The sequence below is a fragment of the Poecilia reticulata genome, chromosome 14 (genome assembly GCF_904066995.2).
Source record: "Poecilia reticulata chromosome 14, P_reticulata-male-v2, whole genome shotgun sequence".
Lineage (NCBI taxonomy): Eukaryota > Metazoa > Chordata > Actinopteri > Cyprinodontiformes > Poeciliidae > Poecilia > Poecilia reticulata.
This window is the reverse complement of record NC_088843.1, coordinates 8366525-8384115: the sequence shown is the minus strand read 5'-3', so window position 1 is coordinate 8384115 and position 17591 is coordinate 8366525. Positions and strand designations below refer to the sequence as shown.

Below are 17591 nucleotides of genomic sequence, written 5' to 3'. Positions count from 1 at the left end.
ACATAACACCTGACCCAAATATTTTCTTACCTGAGAGACTTTAACAGGCAATATTGTGGTTGCCTTGATGGTCTGACTGTTAACTCTGCTGTGGCATATTCTGAACCGCAATCAGCTTTAGACACTCGGTAGACTCGGTACACAGCTAACATTTAACGTTAGCATCTGCTTTGTAGCTTTCTATCAAGGCTAAATAACTGCAGTTGCGTACTTCCCCTAACAAGATGCATATGTATGATGGGTTGTCTTAGAGCCGACTCTTTGAAGTGAATGACGGGAGCCGGTTCCTCATTGAAAGCCGTTCTTCGTTATGAGGGGCGGGGCTACAAAAACAACAACGCAACGACCAGCACAGCACACCAGAGGTGTAAAGAAAGAGAGAAACAAAGAGCTGCTTAGTTCTCACTCTCAGTGCAAGCGCTCTGCTTTTGGCGGAACTTTATGACGTGGCAGCCTTGTGGCCAATCACACGTGGGGATATGGGATCATACCATTATGTGAAAACAGAGAGGGGGACAGACAACAATCGGATGAGTCCATCCCTGAGTCAATAGGCAGTGGCGAGGAGGAAAGTGTGTTGCAAAAACACTTGAACATAACTGATACCTGTAAGAGGAGCAGCACCTGAAGATTATATAATAATAAAATATTATTTTGGGTCTGTTTGGCAGATTTGCTTGCACTGTCGTTTATTTGTTTTTGTTAAAAAATAAAAATTTGAATTAAAATATTATACAAAAGTAAGAATGTCTGCTTTCATAACAGAGCAAATACTTACAATTAATCAAATAAAACGTGATGAATCAAATATAGAAAACATACAAAATATTCCTATTTGCAAAATGTTGCTAAAATATGAGGCTGCAGATGATAATAAATTAAGAGGTATTTGGGAGCCAAACAAGCCAGCTCTTCCCATCACTATGCGTCCCATATGGATTTTGCTCAGGCTGCATGGCTGATTTTGTTCAGCCATGCAGCCTGAGCAATAGTTCACCAGTTGTGGCCTATTGCTCACAACTGGTTTCTTCTTTGGGTTGAGTAAATACAACCTTTCCAACAAAACTATTTGTGCTCCCTAAGTAGCTCTGGGTCTAAAATAGGTATTAGAAAATCTGTTTACATGCTTAAAAATGTCTGAAACACATTTAAGCCCCATCTTTTACCCAGAGGGGTAGTTAATCAAATCTATATAAGCAATTAAGAGGCCATTATGTAACCCAAAGACATTTCCATCTGGGGCTCATTATTCCCCCCATTTTCCACCCACAGGGGCAGTTTATGTAAATGTTAGGTGGATCAAAAACTAAAATGCTGAAACATAAACTGGATAGTTTTACACTCAGAGATTCTTCAGTTGCCTTTTCCAGCTGAAGCCATCTAATCTGACTGTTACTTGAGTTAGATAAGATGTGGTTTGTAAGTCAACCAAATAACTGGAAACCTTGTAGGCGTGAAGTGCCCAAGTCCAGTCTTCGAGATCAAGCCGCCCAGCAACTTTTAGAGGCCTTGTAACAAACCGTTAGTTTTATTCAGATGTGTTGGAGAAGGGATGCATCTAAAAATCTAAAATCACCTAATAAGATTTGCAGATAGATCCTGCATTATAATGTTTTTCTTCTAATTTCTGGCTTTCAAAAGTGAAGTGTTTGTTGTGTTTATATTAACTTTGATTAAACTTAAATACGTAATCTATGTTGAAACATCATAGAGTCCTGTATAAGTCTAACCAGGTGGACCAAACACAGTTGAGTCATTTTAAGATGCAAAGACATGACAGCATACAAACATACAATCACGTGGTAATTTTGGGAGCCTGGAGAATCCCCTGGAATATGATCCAAAATGTATGTAAAAGATTTGACTGAAATTGTCCACAGCAAATGTGGCAGTTTCAAGTGGAGCATTTTGAGTGTCCTATTTCTTGTATGGCAGCTATAAGATGATCTGAAGTCATTACCATCATTGTCATTAATACCGTTATTTATGAGTTGCCAGCTCCAGTACCTAGTAATTCACCGTATGCAGGATACATGAATGAAACTCTTGCTTGAGCTGTGTTCCTACCACAATAGAGCTTGATATCTTCTTTTAAATCTTGAGCCAAAATGAATCAGAGGAAGGTAATGATTAGCAAGGCAAAGACTGATTACATTCCTGCCTTGCTGTAACCCTGTATTAATCATAATAATTTCCCTCAACCTGACACCTCAAGTGAGGATACACTGTTTGCTTTGATACCATCAGGCTGTCATCAAAATTATATTAACTTGACGGTGGCTTCCTGTTTGATAGCAGGATACAGATGGTGTGCTTTGCATTGCCACCCTAAGAAAGGCTTCACCAACCCACACTAAGGTTGTTTTTCTTCTTTATCGAGCTTAGCATGGCTAAAATATCTATTAACAGAGACATTTCCCAACACCAGAAATGATAAATCTAGCTATACAATTAGAGGCCTGAGAAGTCAAGTGTGTGCAATCAACAGGAAAAGATTCATGTGTTAATTATGCTAATTAAAGGTCAGCAAGTGCAACTTGGAAAATATTTGCAGCAAAAAGTAGCAAGCATGTGTAGTCCACATTTATGTAGCTGGAGCTACATACCCTTCTATAGCTTTGTCTCTATTAACCTCAAATGCCATCTTGTTGGTTTTATCTAACACGTACACACACACAGTTATGTTACCCTCCTCTGCCTTTAAAGGATCAGAGTTTTTTTGTTGTTGTTGCTGTAGGTGTCAGTGATGAGTCACACTAGCAAATTACTGCATTTCAAACAGCTTTCAAATTACTTCCCTTCCAGTCGGGTGGTGCGCTGATAACCGATAACAGTTTTCACTTCGACAAGGAGTTTTGGAGGACTCATCTTTCCTTCTGTTTGTTTGCCTTAAGGTAAGTCTCTAGTGGAGTCTTAACCAGCATTTGGCCTATACCACAGTAATCACACTCAAATGCAGAAGCAAAAGAACTGGAGAAAATAACCATTGTTCCTACAAAAGAGTTAGAAATACATTAATTACGAGTTTTTTTTATTACACGGTATCGTATTTACCTTGCAGCTGCTGGTGCAAAACCAATCCACTTAAGTAGGAAAATAGTTAAGAAAAAGCCTATTAGGTTACTGTTCATAGAAAGGCGCCATTAAGCCGATTCGGAATGTTCATGTTTTTTGCCTTAAAGGTGCTGCTTAAGATGTGCTTGCGTCTTCCATTTATTGGATCTTCGTCAAACATTTGATTAAAAATACTTAAAATAACTGTAATCAAGCAGTTTGTTGTCATGATTGTGAACTGTGAGTGTGTTGGGTGTGTTTCTGTGACTTTTTCCAATGCTTGCATCAGTGGGCAGTCAGTGTTCACACCTAACACGTCATCAGGTGTCTGCTGAACTACATCAACCTATGCGGTACAATTAAGGATCTTCCCATGATAAAAAATAACTTCCTTAGAGCAGTGGCGCAAAAAGTGGGTATGCAACGCATGCAACGCATAGGGGCGCAGCACCAGAGGGGGCGTCAAAACCCCGTCTGGAGGGGGCGGCGCGCCGATGATGTTTTCCCATACACTTCAGTGCGCCCTTCACGTATCGTCGTCTCCGGGGGGGGGGGGGGTGGGGGCGCCGATTTATGTTTTCGCATACACCTGAATAATGTGTAGTTGCGCCCCTGCCTTAGAGAAAACTCACCATGTATGTCCTCAATGCTTCCCAGGCCCTAACAGCTAGGACTGAGATGAATTAGCCATGTAACTCCTGAGTTGCCACATTTCTTGAGTCACTTTTTCCTTTGTGAGATATTACCTGGATACTCACCTGCCTCCATTATCTTCTGCTGCAAACCAGGTTTCCTCTTCCTGTCTGGTAAATGGCTTGTATAGCTCTTTATCAAGACCAAAGGAGCCAAAAGCGCTTCACAATACATTCAGTCATTCACCGATTCACGTACGCATTCACATGCTGAGCCCCTGGGCAAGCTACCATCCAGTAAAGGAAACATCCAATGAGGAGTAGCTGTACGGACAAATCTGACCATCAGAAGCCAACGAAGGATGGATTTGAGATGATCGAAAAGCAACAGTGGCTAAAATAAACAGCTGTGCTGGATTTCATGAAACTCAGAATTTCAAAGTCAGAAATCCAAATTCAAGGGGTACTTAAGTTATTTTTCAACTGTGCTTTACTTATTGCCATTCTGATATTTTAGAAAATGAATGTAAAAATTAGAGGTTTTCTAAAAAGAAAAAAAAAAGGGTGTTGGGTAAGGATGAAATGGTTTTCAGCCATATGAAAATGTGTGTATTTCATGAAGCTGCAGAGGAAATACTTTTCTTTTGTAAAATTGCCATCTACATTTTCTCGCTGCATGTATACATATCCTATCCCAAGTATAAGGAGCTTAAAACTTCTACACTTGAATAAAATGGCAACCTTTGCTCTGATGGCTGATGATGAGCACTAGTGCCGTGGCTGAAATATGATTAAATATCCTGTAAATGTTTACATCCGTCGATGCCATGAATTTTAATGACTTATCATTTGAACAATATTATTCTCATATGATTTTGATTGCATTTCTTATTTGATGGAAACTTGAGATGCACCAATTTTATTCGACCTGCTAATTTATATTTTTTATTGGTTCTTATTTCTCTGTACATGGTCTAAATTAAAAATGTGAGAATTCAACATTTTTATTCATTATTTATCTCCATAATTCCTTAACAGTGAACTACCAAGAAAATGAAAGTGAATATGTGGGTACATAATGTCTTATTTACACTAATGAAATAGACAGAGCTTCACAATCATTACTTTCACACAACAGAGATCAAGAAAATAAGTCAGTGAAGAAATATCAAAGACAATTTCTCTGAAATTCTTTTTTTTGTATAACTGAATTACATGAGCTGTGCACATGCGTTCAACGTATTAGAAATTGTAGGTGTTTATTCACTTTGGTTTCTTGCAGCAAAAGTGTACACAAATATTGTTTTCCTGCCACAATAACTGTTTCCCATCTTTGCCATTTGTGCCGTGAACCCAAACGATATAGATGCAAACTAGTGTCCTAATAAAGCCACTTGCTGCGTTCTACTGTATTACATGGCAGCATTTGGCTGGAGGACAAGTCTTTTTCCACAAGGCCTGGCACTACTCTGTTTGTGTGTGTGTGTTCGCCTGGGTTGACTCAGTTCACTTGCAGCAGTGTGTTTGCTGATGCATGTGCCAGGTGTCTACAGGGGACAGAGGAAGAGATTGATGGTGAGCACTGCTGTTGCACGCCCTGTTATGAGTCGCCTCATCAACCTCAAATTCATTGCCTGCTCCTGGCCTTCGACACCATTCATCACTGACACCACCACTTTCTCAAAGGTTGCAATGCACATTTTAACAGCTAATAGTCAAAGGAGGTAAATAATTTCTGAGTAGCAGACAATGAGAGTGCGGGACAACAATCGCCAGGAATGTGCACACATTTTTTCAAGCAGGATCCACTTTCAGAGGCACCACGGACTCTGGTCATAAGTCTTTTTATGAGTCTAAAAGCTGCTTGGCAGTCACTGGGAGCTCTACGCATCATTTATACTGGCTCATAGATCCAAATATTACTTTTAACACCATATTCATCATGAGGTCGATGTGCTAACCTGCCACAGATAACTTACGAAGGGGTGATGTTCATTCAGAGGGTGGTGCAATGTGAGCAGCAGGGCATTATTCTTTGCTGTCCCTGTTAAAGATTTAAGGAGCAGATGGGAATGGAAAGAGTATTTTTGCCACCTTCAAGCTCATTCTTTCTTTCTTTTCAAAGATTTATTATTTTCTTATACAATAAAAATGCAGAATCGTATTTTTTTTCAAGTGTAAAGCTATATGTCACTGTATTTTATGGAAAGTGCTTACCCTTTTCTTTATTTTTTATTTTATTTTTACTTTTGCTGTTTCATTTTAAAGTTGTATTTGAGTGTTTCTGGTCATCCAACAAGTGTCCCCAGATGTTTCAGATCTTTGACCAAGTCTAAGAATCAGATTTGGACCTTCAAAGAAAGTTTGAAAAGCCTTGTAACTTAAATTGTTGGCAAATGATCTCAATCTATGTTTTTGTTGTAATTCACCAGAAAACCAAAAGTTAGGTTTACAAAGCCCAATCCTGCTCTTTGTTTATTTAACAAACCCAAACAACAACTCCAAGAGTGAGCAGAGCACCATGAGGTTGAAATGCTGTCTGGCGATGCTGTGCTGCCTCCTTTAACAGTTGACTCACATACTAATGTTAGAATGAGACTGAATCAGATTCACAAAAATAGGCCAAAAACATTTATACAGTCCTTCTCACAAACAAAAAATGGTTCTCATATCAGATTTTTTTAAAGTTAACATTGCACTGCATGCAGCAATTTCAAACTTTTGAAAAAGCGTGTTGCTACCATGGAAAAAGAGAGAAAAAAAAACTTGGCTGTACCTCTGTTGCAGATTATAGTGTGGGCGCCAGAGTCTCTCACATCATCAAGTCCCTGCTATGCATTGTGTTGTAGAAACCTTATGGTGCAATTACTTCCCTCCTCTGACAAAGTGCCGTGGGCGGAAATAGCTTCTGTTAATCATGAGCTCTATTTTATCACTTCCAGGTAGAAACCGTTCACAGGGCTGAGCGAGGAGCTGCATTAGCGCGCCTGCTCAGAGATCCCCCCGCTTGTATTACCGTAATTGTGGCCAGAATTGTGTCAGCATTCATTTTTCCCCATCTCCCGGTGATAAAGCATGTCGATTTTTCACCTTACCCCACAACCCTGCTTGCCTTGCTCAGTCCAGTACCAGAATGGTGAAAGAAAAACTTAATTAAATTAAACAAAAGACCATCTATATGTAGCCATTGTCTTGTGTTAGCAGCTTGCACAGGGAACCGTCAGGGAAAGCTCCTCCTGTGGTTCATTTGTTTGAAATGTACATGACTGCATGAGAGGGGATGCATGTTTGAGCATGCTGTTTAAGAGATAGGAGAGCACAACAACAAAGGGAGAGATGGAACCATTACTGTGAGGCATGTGTGTGTTCTCCAGTGCATGTATTCCATTAAATGCAGCCATGGTGCATCAGTGTTAAACTGTGTGAGTGGCCGAGCAGGCGGGGGAGCGTGAGTCAGTGCGGGGGTGCGGACATGGAGTGAGGGTAAGGGGCCAACTAATGCTGAGTGGCAGTTGATAATACCAGACCGTTATATCAGCATCTGCCCTCCAGCTTCATACTTACCTCTGCGAGCCTGCTGCCGCCATCAAGCATTTCAACTAAGATGAACATGCACTCACACAAACATGTCTGCCATGCAAACACACTGAGTAACACTGCATTCTGCAGCAAACAATCACTTGTGCAGAATCTAATCAAACGGAGGTTATGCGCTGCCTCAAGGCATTATTACAAATTGCTTCTCCTTTTGATGTGTTTCTTTCATCCACGGACTCAGACCCCATATTGTAATGCAGAAAATAAGTGACACTCTTCTTCTGAGCCAAAATAAAACCTTGGTTTAGTCTTCAGGTAAAAAAAAAAGGCCATTTCCTACCCAATTCTGCAAATGGATTCTAACACTAGAATGCATAAGTGCACCACAAAGACCGGAGATGTTAATCCTGATTGCTTTTTAACATTTAAATGGGTATTCTCAGAACCTTTCTCTCACACCTATGAAATATAAAACCACCTGACATTATGTTTCAGTAGCATTGATTCAGAAATACCAAAATTATATTTTTAACTCTCCACAAATTCTTAAAGCAATCATTGAGATATCTAAAGAGGGGTTTGTCAGGATCCTGATATTGGGTTGTGCTTGTGTGTGTGGGAGGTCATTCCTTAATGGAAGATCTTTTCTGGAGGTTGTGGTCAACCTGCTGCAATCTCTACACCTGTCTGCAATTATCTCTTAGTTTGCAGAGGCTTTTAAGAAGCTGTTGGATGGCACATGGAGATCAGTCATGCTTGGTGTGTTACCTTTCTCACTAGTTACTTTTTCCATGTGTTCTTTGTTGGTTTACCTCCTGCTGTGGCTTCCACGCCATCCTGGATGCAATCAACAATCTATTGCTCTATCTAGTTCTTCTCCAGGAATCCATTAACTCCTCAGCAGTCTTCATCAACAACAGCAATCTATCCCAGATGACGTTCCACCATCTGGATCCTTCCTTCCTCTCAACATCTACCTTCCACAACTGGACCAGAAGATGTCATTCTTCCTCACTTCAAATGTATTCAAGGCATATTATGCCTTTTCTAATCACATCACTCTTCCTCCAGACGTCACCAAGAACCACAAGCTTAATAAGTCTTTCATCACTGTACGTTTTCATACACTTACTAAAATTAAACCAGATTCCTGGCATTTGTTTGATTTTGTAAATGACAAACAGAATTTTTGCTGCACAAACCAGCACAAACATTTAATATCAATTTAGTTTGATTGTAAAAAGGTGGGGGTGACTGGTAGCTCCACTTAGGTAATTAATTTAGTGCACATTTAAAAGTTCTTAATTGTTCATTATTAACCAGCCATGTGGTATCTTATGATTTGCTTCTTGTGAGTCCATTCATCGACTTATCAGTGCACGGTTTTGGGAAGGAGGAAAAGGAAAATTGGTACCTATCTCTGGTGAGCATTAGACAAGAGGAGGGGCACACACACACCCTGTCACTTTAGAGTGACACAGAAATACACAGAACAACCATGCATGCAGACACTCATAACTAAGGACAGTTTACAGTAACCAGTTAATCTTACAGCCATGCGTTTTGACTGTTGAAGTAAATCAAAGTACTTGGAGATGCTTCATGCAAACTCCATGCAGAAAAATCCCAGGATCTTCTTTCTGCAAGGCAACCAACTGCACCACTGTGCAGCTTGTTGCATGACTTATCAGATGTCAAATATTTTCTATTTTTTAAATTTATTAATTTGCATGAATGAGACGTTCATCAACTCTGTGCTTCAGGATGTTTTAAACAATATAGGGAAAACGTGCCTTTTCATGTCCCATAATTTTGATATAAAGGTTGTGATTAGCGTTGTACAGTATTTTACTTGAAATTCTTTTTAGTTTAATGAAGTCTAATTATACAAAAAGAGTTAGTATGCACTAAATAAATGAACATTTTGTTTTATAATCCAAATTGCTTCTCCACTTCCTGATTGGCCCTTATTTTCCTAACAAGGTAAAACGTGTTAAGACTCTAATCGGTACACACAGCAGCTGCTTAAGAAACCAGGCCTCATATGATTGACATATTTGTCAAATATAAATTTAACCATGGAACACCAGTGATAACTCAGAATCCCTGTTTATGATTACCTGAACACACAGTGGAATAAAAGCCCATCCATAAACACGGAGGCTCTCAGCCAGAAGCAAAAAGCCCCGATGCAGTGAGAAATAAACTCTTTGAGGGCTGACAGCTGAATCTCGTTGCACACAAGGCCGAAGCAGGGGCTTGACATTGACAAATGAAATGTATGGAAATGAGTTGGGCTTTAATGTTGTGACTAAGCTTGTTTCTACATTATGCACAAAGATGCCAGTAATGACAGCCCAGTGTCTTACTTTATCTGCGGGAAAGCCAAATGACAGAAGTAAGTGTACTTTTTGTGGCCTTGAGCCATAATGCACAAAAATGTACCATTATGGCAGACCTTGGGAACGACTAGCTGATGGGGGAAGTGGAATGCGCTTTTTATTTTGTGATAAATGGAGCAGAAACGGGGACTTAAAAACACAGGTAAAAACCATATGTGGGTAATAAAAGTCTCCCTGTGTGACCAGTAATTGTTTACTCCAGGAAACCTTCTGATTCTTGCTTTGATGTTTCAGGCAGAATGTGAGAGATTTAAACCCTTTCAGTGTTCTTATGCCAGCTGTGAACTGCTTCTCCACAGCAAATGCTGCAGATTTTTTTTTTCAATGCCTTGGTACTGATAATGATCGAGTTACAGCCAAAGTGCACAAAACTACACATTTAGAGAAGCTTTTAGCTAACGGCATAGTGTAGAAGTCCAAAATGTCACACTTAGAAGATGCATAAATCGCAATGACATTTTAAGTCATAAATGAATGTAGGATGTATTATGAATTAAGTCCCTGTAAAATATCCCTGATTTTTCATCTGTGTTCCTTTGTCTTTGTGATGCTGTTTCACAAGTTTCCTTTAACAAACCTGTGAAGTCTTCACAGAACAGTTGAATTACTGAGAAAAACTTTCACTCAGGTGGATTCGATTAAGTAGATGAAGGCAGTTGGTTAGAGTGGATTTTACTTTGGAGTGTCAGAGTAAAATATACAAATGCATTACTTTACATTTTCATCAGTAAGAAAACATAAATCATGTATGCATTTTAGTTCTTTAAAGTGTACACGTCCCTCCCAACGTGAATGTTTGGTTGATAAGTGAATGAAAACAAGATCATTCCAAAGAAAGTTGGATGTAACATACCAGTCAGTTTTTAAAATCTTCGGGTATCTGCTAGAAAGTCAAAAATAAAAGCAGATTTAATTTTTCGCCATCACACTGCCTCATGTCACACACTAAATCAATCCTATTAGACTAATAGAACCATTCTGGATGTTCCTGGTACAAAACCAAATAAAACCTACATAGCAAGGATTATAAGGAGTAATTGGTAATGAGGCTAAATTAGCTTTAAAACTAACAAAGACCAAACATTTGGTATGTGTTTAAACAACCAGTCCATAATGCAAAGCAACAGGAAAAATAGAACAATACTTTAATAAAATAATGTTTCAATAATAATTTGCTAAATTAGAAATCATTAACACTATGTACAACTAATTCTTAATGTGGACTGCACAACATTGTAGTTGGTAGAACAGGCATTTATCTAAAATTATGTCCACTGGGTCCAAGTGGATAATGTCAGTTTTTATTCTGATTCTAGTGTGAAATTGGACGTCAGTAATTATTCACAAATTTCTCAATAAACTAAGGAAAGATCCTTAGTGGTATTACAGCCATCCAGCCACAGTTGACAGGCTTTTTGCATTTTTAATCTTTTTGGGATCTACTCTTAAACGTTTATACGTCCAAATAAAAACTCAAATTCTAAACCTCAACTTATATAAAGGATGATTTTAAGGCTTACTTCAATCATGGATTTTTTTAATGCACATGTCCCGACTGATACATTTGTACAGAGATTCCTCTCTGAAAATGATGATTGCAGCTAAATAAATGGCAAATGAGCAATAGCACCTACAGAGCTAACTCTGTCTGGCAAGTGGAAGAGCTAATACTATTCTGAATATCACATAATCCTCATAAGAACTTAAGAAATGAAGTGCTTACACAGTCAGGGGGGTGATGCAGCCAGAGATGGCCACCACAGACTAACAGCCAGGTTGCAGAAGAAATGAGTCCGCACCACTTTAGAGTCGGAAGCTTCAGATTGAAAGTTGTTGGCGAATCTCGCCATCAAATGACCCTAAATTATATATATATATATATATATATATATATATATATATATATATATATATATATATATATATAAAAACACACAGGTTGCGCCAGTGTGTTTTTATCTTTCCCCGTCTCCTGGAACTTAATCAAGCCGGGGCAAAGGAAGGAGGATGCAGCCCGCTAATCTCCAAGCGTGCGAGGAGGAAAAACAGCCCCGCAGCAGCTTCATCACTACAATTTCTCCTTTTCATTCAGGAAAGTACTATTCCATTCATGCCATTTCCGTTCATTCATCAGCTCGGGCCAGCCTAGACTCACACTGATATTTCCCCACCAACATTCTTATCAATGGGAGTGACGTCAGCAGCGCCTGCAGCTGGGGGTGGGGGTTATTGAGGGGGGGGGGGGGGAGAGATGGGGGGAGGAGCGTCACGTGGTCCAGCGAGGGGGTATATACGATAAAGTTGCGCTGACCGTGGTGCTGAAAACATTCATCCAATTGTACACCAGCGCCAGTACCGCTGCGATATAAACACGCCTTCAAAGCTAAACAAAGAATCCTTGACTGAGATTTTTTTTTCTTCTTGATGTTGGTCACAAGCTGAATAGAGAAGGAGGGAAAAGTGACATTCTCTCAGGTGATCCACTATTCATGATAATAATCTTGGCTTTTCCAGTGCTTTGTGAGTTTCACCGCTTCCCCACCCCCCATTGGGACTCCAGGTAAGTGGAGCGAAGTGTCATCTTTTATCTAAGGCAAGGCAATCTGACCAAAAAGATCAGAACTGGGATTTTTCTTCTTCTTTTTTCTAAAGTTAAAAAAAAGAAAAAAAGTTTTTAAAAATATATATTTGTATAATGAGGAACGAGGTACATTTCGTGCATGTGTAATCGTTCAAAATTTTACACAAATTTGGTAGAATTCTTTTTTTTTTTTTTTTTTGCTGCAACATTTTTTCTTTTTTTGCTGAAAATTGCCATTGTCTAAGTGGAATCTTAATCTTGGACTATGTTAAAGTTATTCTAATTGACTTAATTATTATTTAAAAAATAAGTAGCTTTAATATATTGAAAAAATAATACGGTTTTTTAGGAAAGCGACTTTATCTATTTTAATAATTTTGGGTTCTAAAACTAATATACGTTTTCTCAATGGAAACAAGATAGAAAAATGTATGTATGCATATATGGTTTTTTTCCGAGGAGACAATTAAGGATTTAACCCTCCATTGTGTGAATGTAATTGTTTTCAGTAAATATTTAACTGCAGCAGCTCTTCAGACCTTTTTTGCGTTGAAATTTCGCAAATACTACACGTGAACTACATACAAATGTTTGCATTTTCATTAGAAATAGGCATTTAAAAATCAAACTTTCAAGAGTTCTTAATTTCCAAATTAATCAAATTTAACAAAATATGCAGGAGCAGTTGCTTTATCCAACTTGCTTCGTTTCGTCTCTTTTCGTTGATTAAAAACGGAAACAAATTTAAATGCGGACAATGTTGCCCCCAAATGTTTGCGCTGGTCTGCATTCCGCCGCCGCGGCTGCCGCCACTGGAGGAAGATACTCGCATCATACAAAGGACAAAAGCCACGTATCCTCCCTGGCCGCTCCTTTTTTTCGTCGCTCGCGGGAAAACGGAATCTTAATTTTTTTTTTACATCCCGCTTGTTTACAAATTGTGCTGACCACTCAGAGACCGCAGGATTAAACACCGTCAAGCGTTGCTCCAAGCTTTTACGCATGACTTGCCAGTGCTTGCCATCTTTAAAGCCAGTGTCGTGCCAAATCGCCTTGACGCACGGAAATGAACCAAAGTCACGACTAATACAGAGTTTTGTTTTTGCACTTTAATTTAAAAGAAAGGGATACTTAGGATGGGACGTGTCCGAATCTGGGTTGAGCTAGCTTGGAGAAAGAGGTGAGGCGTTTTTTTTTTTGAATTTTGATTATATTAAAAACAAGTAATCTCGTTTATTTACGTGCAAATATTTACCAGTGTGAGATAAATCTCGTCCTTCATTATGCGATTGAGCAAGAGTTACTCCAAGTCTCTTAATCTGCACCGTGTGAAAATAATAATCTGCTTCAGGCGGCGATTTGGCAGGCGCAAAAAAAAAAAAAAAAAAAAAAAAAAAAAGGCCACGCTCCTCATGTGAATGATTTCTTTCTGTATAAATTACGAAGTGAATCGAACAAATAAAAAAGCCGATGAAGCTTCATCTGCATGTTTTACATCGAGTCTCCTTTTAACTGCATGCTGGAAAATGCAGCTACATTTTTTTTGAAACAATAGTTTATCCGTGTAAAATGCACGAGTTTTATGGATGATTAAGCCGCTTTTCTCCCTGAAATATCTTAATAATAATAATAATAATAATAATAATAATAATAATAATAATAATAATTAAAAAACAGATTTAAAAATATATGTTGGGTGATATAGACGTAAAATATCAGGTAGCAAAGTCTCCAAAGACATTAAATGGTACTTAACACATTATAATTGAAAATATTACATTGATCAGACGACCTTTCTATCCACTGAAATCCCTGCATCTAACAGAGACCTACTCATGTGTTTTCTCTTTTTCTTTCACTGCCTCCTCTTCCCTCTTCTTCAGGTGCTTCACCTCCCTCCTGCCAGTCCTGCATGGTCATGACCTGTCATAACGCCCCTTCCACAGCTCGTCTCATCCTATTGGTCCTGCTCATTGTCACTCCACAGCTAGCCGGCTCCGCCCCGGCATGGGGCGGGCAAGGGGAGGGAGGGGTGCAGGGGCGCACACGGACAGACCACAAAGAGGACACTCTGGGCCCCCTCCTCTTGCCGCCCCAGCCCCAGATTTTCCCTGGCACAGATGACGCATCGCCAGACCGGATTCATGGTCCAGGTCAAGATAACCAATTAGATAAAGTGAGTGACCCTGAGCAGGTGCTTGCTGTTCTTTTGGAGGCCCTGGACCACCCAGGGGATGGCGAAATCCTCACCAGCAGAAGCAGAGACTGGGAAGAGGAGGATCAGAGTCAAAAGCCGCCCTCCGCTGAAGACGTGCAGGGTGGTGAGATAAGGGGAGCAGAGCAGACAGAGGGGGAGAGGGGGAAGGAAGAGGACAATGAGAAGCAAGAGGCTGATAAGGCAATTGAAAAGGTAATTTTAGGCCATTTGGCAGCTGTTCAGGGGGATGAAATGCAGGAAAAGGAGGAAGAGGAGGCTAAAACTACAAGATCAGGGGAGGATCAAAATGCAACTGAGGAAGAGAAGGGAAATAATTTAGAACAACTCATAGAAAAAGTCAAATCTGCATCCACATCAGAGGTGGAAGATCCCTCGTTGGAGCGCAAAATCCGAGGCTACTTCCAAAACATCGACTTGGGTCTGCAAGACAATGAGATCCTGCCTCCTCTGAAGGGCTACAAGGCGTACAACACTCAGCTCGCACGAGCCGGGAAGAAGCAGCACTGGCAGGACAACATGTCGCGCAACAGACCCGTCAAGGGGGGGAACTTTATGGACGACTTCAATGACGGCGGCGAGGAGCTGGAGGAGGAGGTCGAAGAAGAGGAGGAGAGTCTCTCCCACATGCAAGAGGAGGCGAGGGCACGTGCAGAGAAGCAGGAGGTTCTCCGGCAGCAGGAGGAGGCGGAGAGAGCCAGGGAGGAAGAGCAGAGGCTGGCGGACATCGCCTCCGACATGCTGCTGCAGTACATGGGCAGGAAGCAGCAATCGTTCATGAAGCCGCGACAGAAGAGCAGCAACACTGCCGAGGACAAGAGGTCAGAGGAGGTCCTCCCAGACGAGGACGACCTGGACCAGCAGATGATCGATAGGCTGATTGAGATCAGCAGCAAGCTCCACCTGCCCGCCGACGACGTAATCGAGATCATAAGTGACGTGGAGGAGAAAAAGAAGAAAAGGAAAGAGTTGCAGCAGCAGCCAATCAACAGCAATCCAATCCTTCCTCGCTTCAGGCCTCTGGTGCCTCCTCCTCTTGCCACTCCCCCCATTTACCACTACACAGCCTCAAAAAATCCCAAGAAAGCTCCTTACAAGCACAATAAATCCAACAAGAAATGGCACAAGGACAAAGTCAAGTCATACAAGCAGGACTATTGGTATAAGCCTCAGAAGCAGCTTGACTACTGGTATAAACCCCAGAAACAGTTTTTAGCCTTCCCCTCCTATCCCTACTACCAAAAGCCATATCGAGCCTACTACCCAGTTTACTTCCCATACCCTAAAGCACAGTACTACGGCAAATCCTCCCCCTCCCGAGATCAACCCTTCGGCACCCAGGAACTTGATCTCCAGCCCCCGAGGCGCAGGCACAGGGGTGGAGGTAAGAACCGGGCCGGACAGGGCTGGAAGCAGCAGCCGCCCCCGCGTCTGCCTCTCACACCTTATATCTCTAACTATATCCTTCCTCACCCACGGACCTACCAGCCTCTGCCCCCTCCTAAACCAGTGATCGCGCCCAGGAGGGGCAGACGACCACAGTACTACTACCCACAGGTCACTCCTGGAGATGACTATGAGGAAGATGGGCTGGTGCCTCAGCTGGACAGTGAGGAGGAGCTGGAGAACTTTATTGAGAGGATCTACATGAAGCGCCGAATGTATTGAGGGACTCTTTTGCAGACTGTCAGATCAGCGGGACTAAAGGAGGGCTAGAACTGAAGAAAATTAGCTGAGAGAAAAGTTATAACTGAGGTGAAATGAAAGGACTCAGAGGAGATCCGTTTTGAGCCTGTGGTCATTTTAAAAAGTTGGGAAATGAATAAAAAGTTAGATTTCTTTTGTTCTTCACTGTAATTTTATTATGTTTTCAGTCAGGGAGAGAATGAAGAAGTTCCTCTTTGTACTCCCTGTAACCATGTTCAGCCTCTTGATGGGTTTACATTTAAAACCAGAACATACCGCAGTGTATGTCTGCCTCCATTCAGGTCAATCTCTGATGCTCTCTTGTATATTTCAGAGAATTATAGAGCAAGCAAACACACACAAGCGCACACACACATGCAAACACACAGAGGCATGCATACATATGCACCTATGACACATTGACATGCACACCTTAAAAAAATATGTTTACAACCTCACTTTGTATCTTTTGTTGTATAGTTATGTCACATTAAAAAGGAAAAGCAGCTCTACGACTTCTTGGCGATACAAAAAATGAAACTGAAACTTTTTTTTTTCTTTTTTTTTTTGCTGTATTTGATGTGTTTAGATTTCTTTCTTATGCCAGATTGGATTAACTTTAAAGAGCTTTAAACACTTTTTGGTTCAAATTTGATATTCTGATTATTTGCCTTAACAGTGCCATGGTTCTATAAGGGAAATATCACATTGCATACGACTTTTATCACAAGTGATCCTGACGTAGAAACCCTGTGGACTCCTAAAGCACAAACTTAAACAGTAAACACTTCCAACGTGGTGGACCAGGGGTTTTTAACTATTTTGGGATCCAGTTTCATTTTTTTTGTGTCAGCACACATCTGATATTTATCTATGCCTTAAAGTTTTGTTATCATCTGAGGCCCTTTTACTTCTTGTGTACATTTTTGTTCCTTCACCATCTCTGGATTTCCTTATTTTTTTGAGAACAAAAAAGATACTTGAAATCACACTATGTGTTTTGCAGCCTTTTATTACAGATGTTTCCACCAAGAGGCTACAAGCATTTTGTTGATTTTTCAGGAGATAATTAATTGAAAAGCTTCAGTCCAGGGAGTCAGGGATTGTGCGTAAGCCGTTAAATGCACGTCTTTCTACTTGCATCTTAAAAAATGAACAAAAAAAAAAGAACAAAAAAAGAGGAAAAAAACAAAACAGTATGGAGAATACAAAAATGATTGTTTTCTCTGAGTAAACTGTGAACCTAAAAAACAAAAATCAAAGGAAAGAGGGCCACTGTATATGCACAGTGAAGCCATCTGTCTTGTAAAAGGAGAGTGTTGTTGTTGATGTCACCTTTAGCATTGTAAGATGTACAGTGTGAAATAAATATGCCCGTGCAATGTGTAAATAACAGCATGATGATTACTAGTTTTGCTATATGATAAAAAAATAAAAGCAATTATTTTATTAAAGTTCAGTTTTTTAATGGCTTTTTGGAGAGT

At 40.2% G+C, this 17591-nt stretch overlaps 1 protein-coding gene across 2 annotated transcripts; it reads left to right on the top strand.

Moving 5' to 3' along the window:
- The first annotated feature begins 11930 nt into the window (after nucleotides 1-11930).
- Nucleotides 11931-17579, top strand: LOC103475493 (uncharacterized). Of its 2 annotated transcripts, none has more exons than XM_008427152.3 (2): nucleotides 11931-12185; nucleotides 14090-17579. In XM_008427152.3, the coding sequence occupies exon 2, from the start codon at nucleotides 14119-14121 to the stop codon at nucleotides 16087-16089; it is 1971 nt and encodes a 656-aa protein (XP_008425374.1). In that variant the 5' UTR covers nucleotides 11931-12185; nucleotides 14090-14118; the 3' UTR covers nucleotides 16090-17579. The 2 variants fall into 2 exon arrangements, with proteins under 2 accessions (XP_008425374.1, XP_008425375.1); XM_008427153.3 differs by lacking the exon at nucleotides 11931-12185 and adding an exon at nucleotides 12461-13386.
- Nucleotides 17580-17591: the final 12 nt, after the last annotated feature.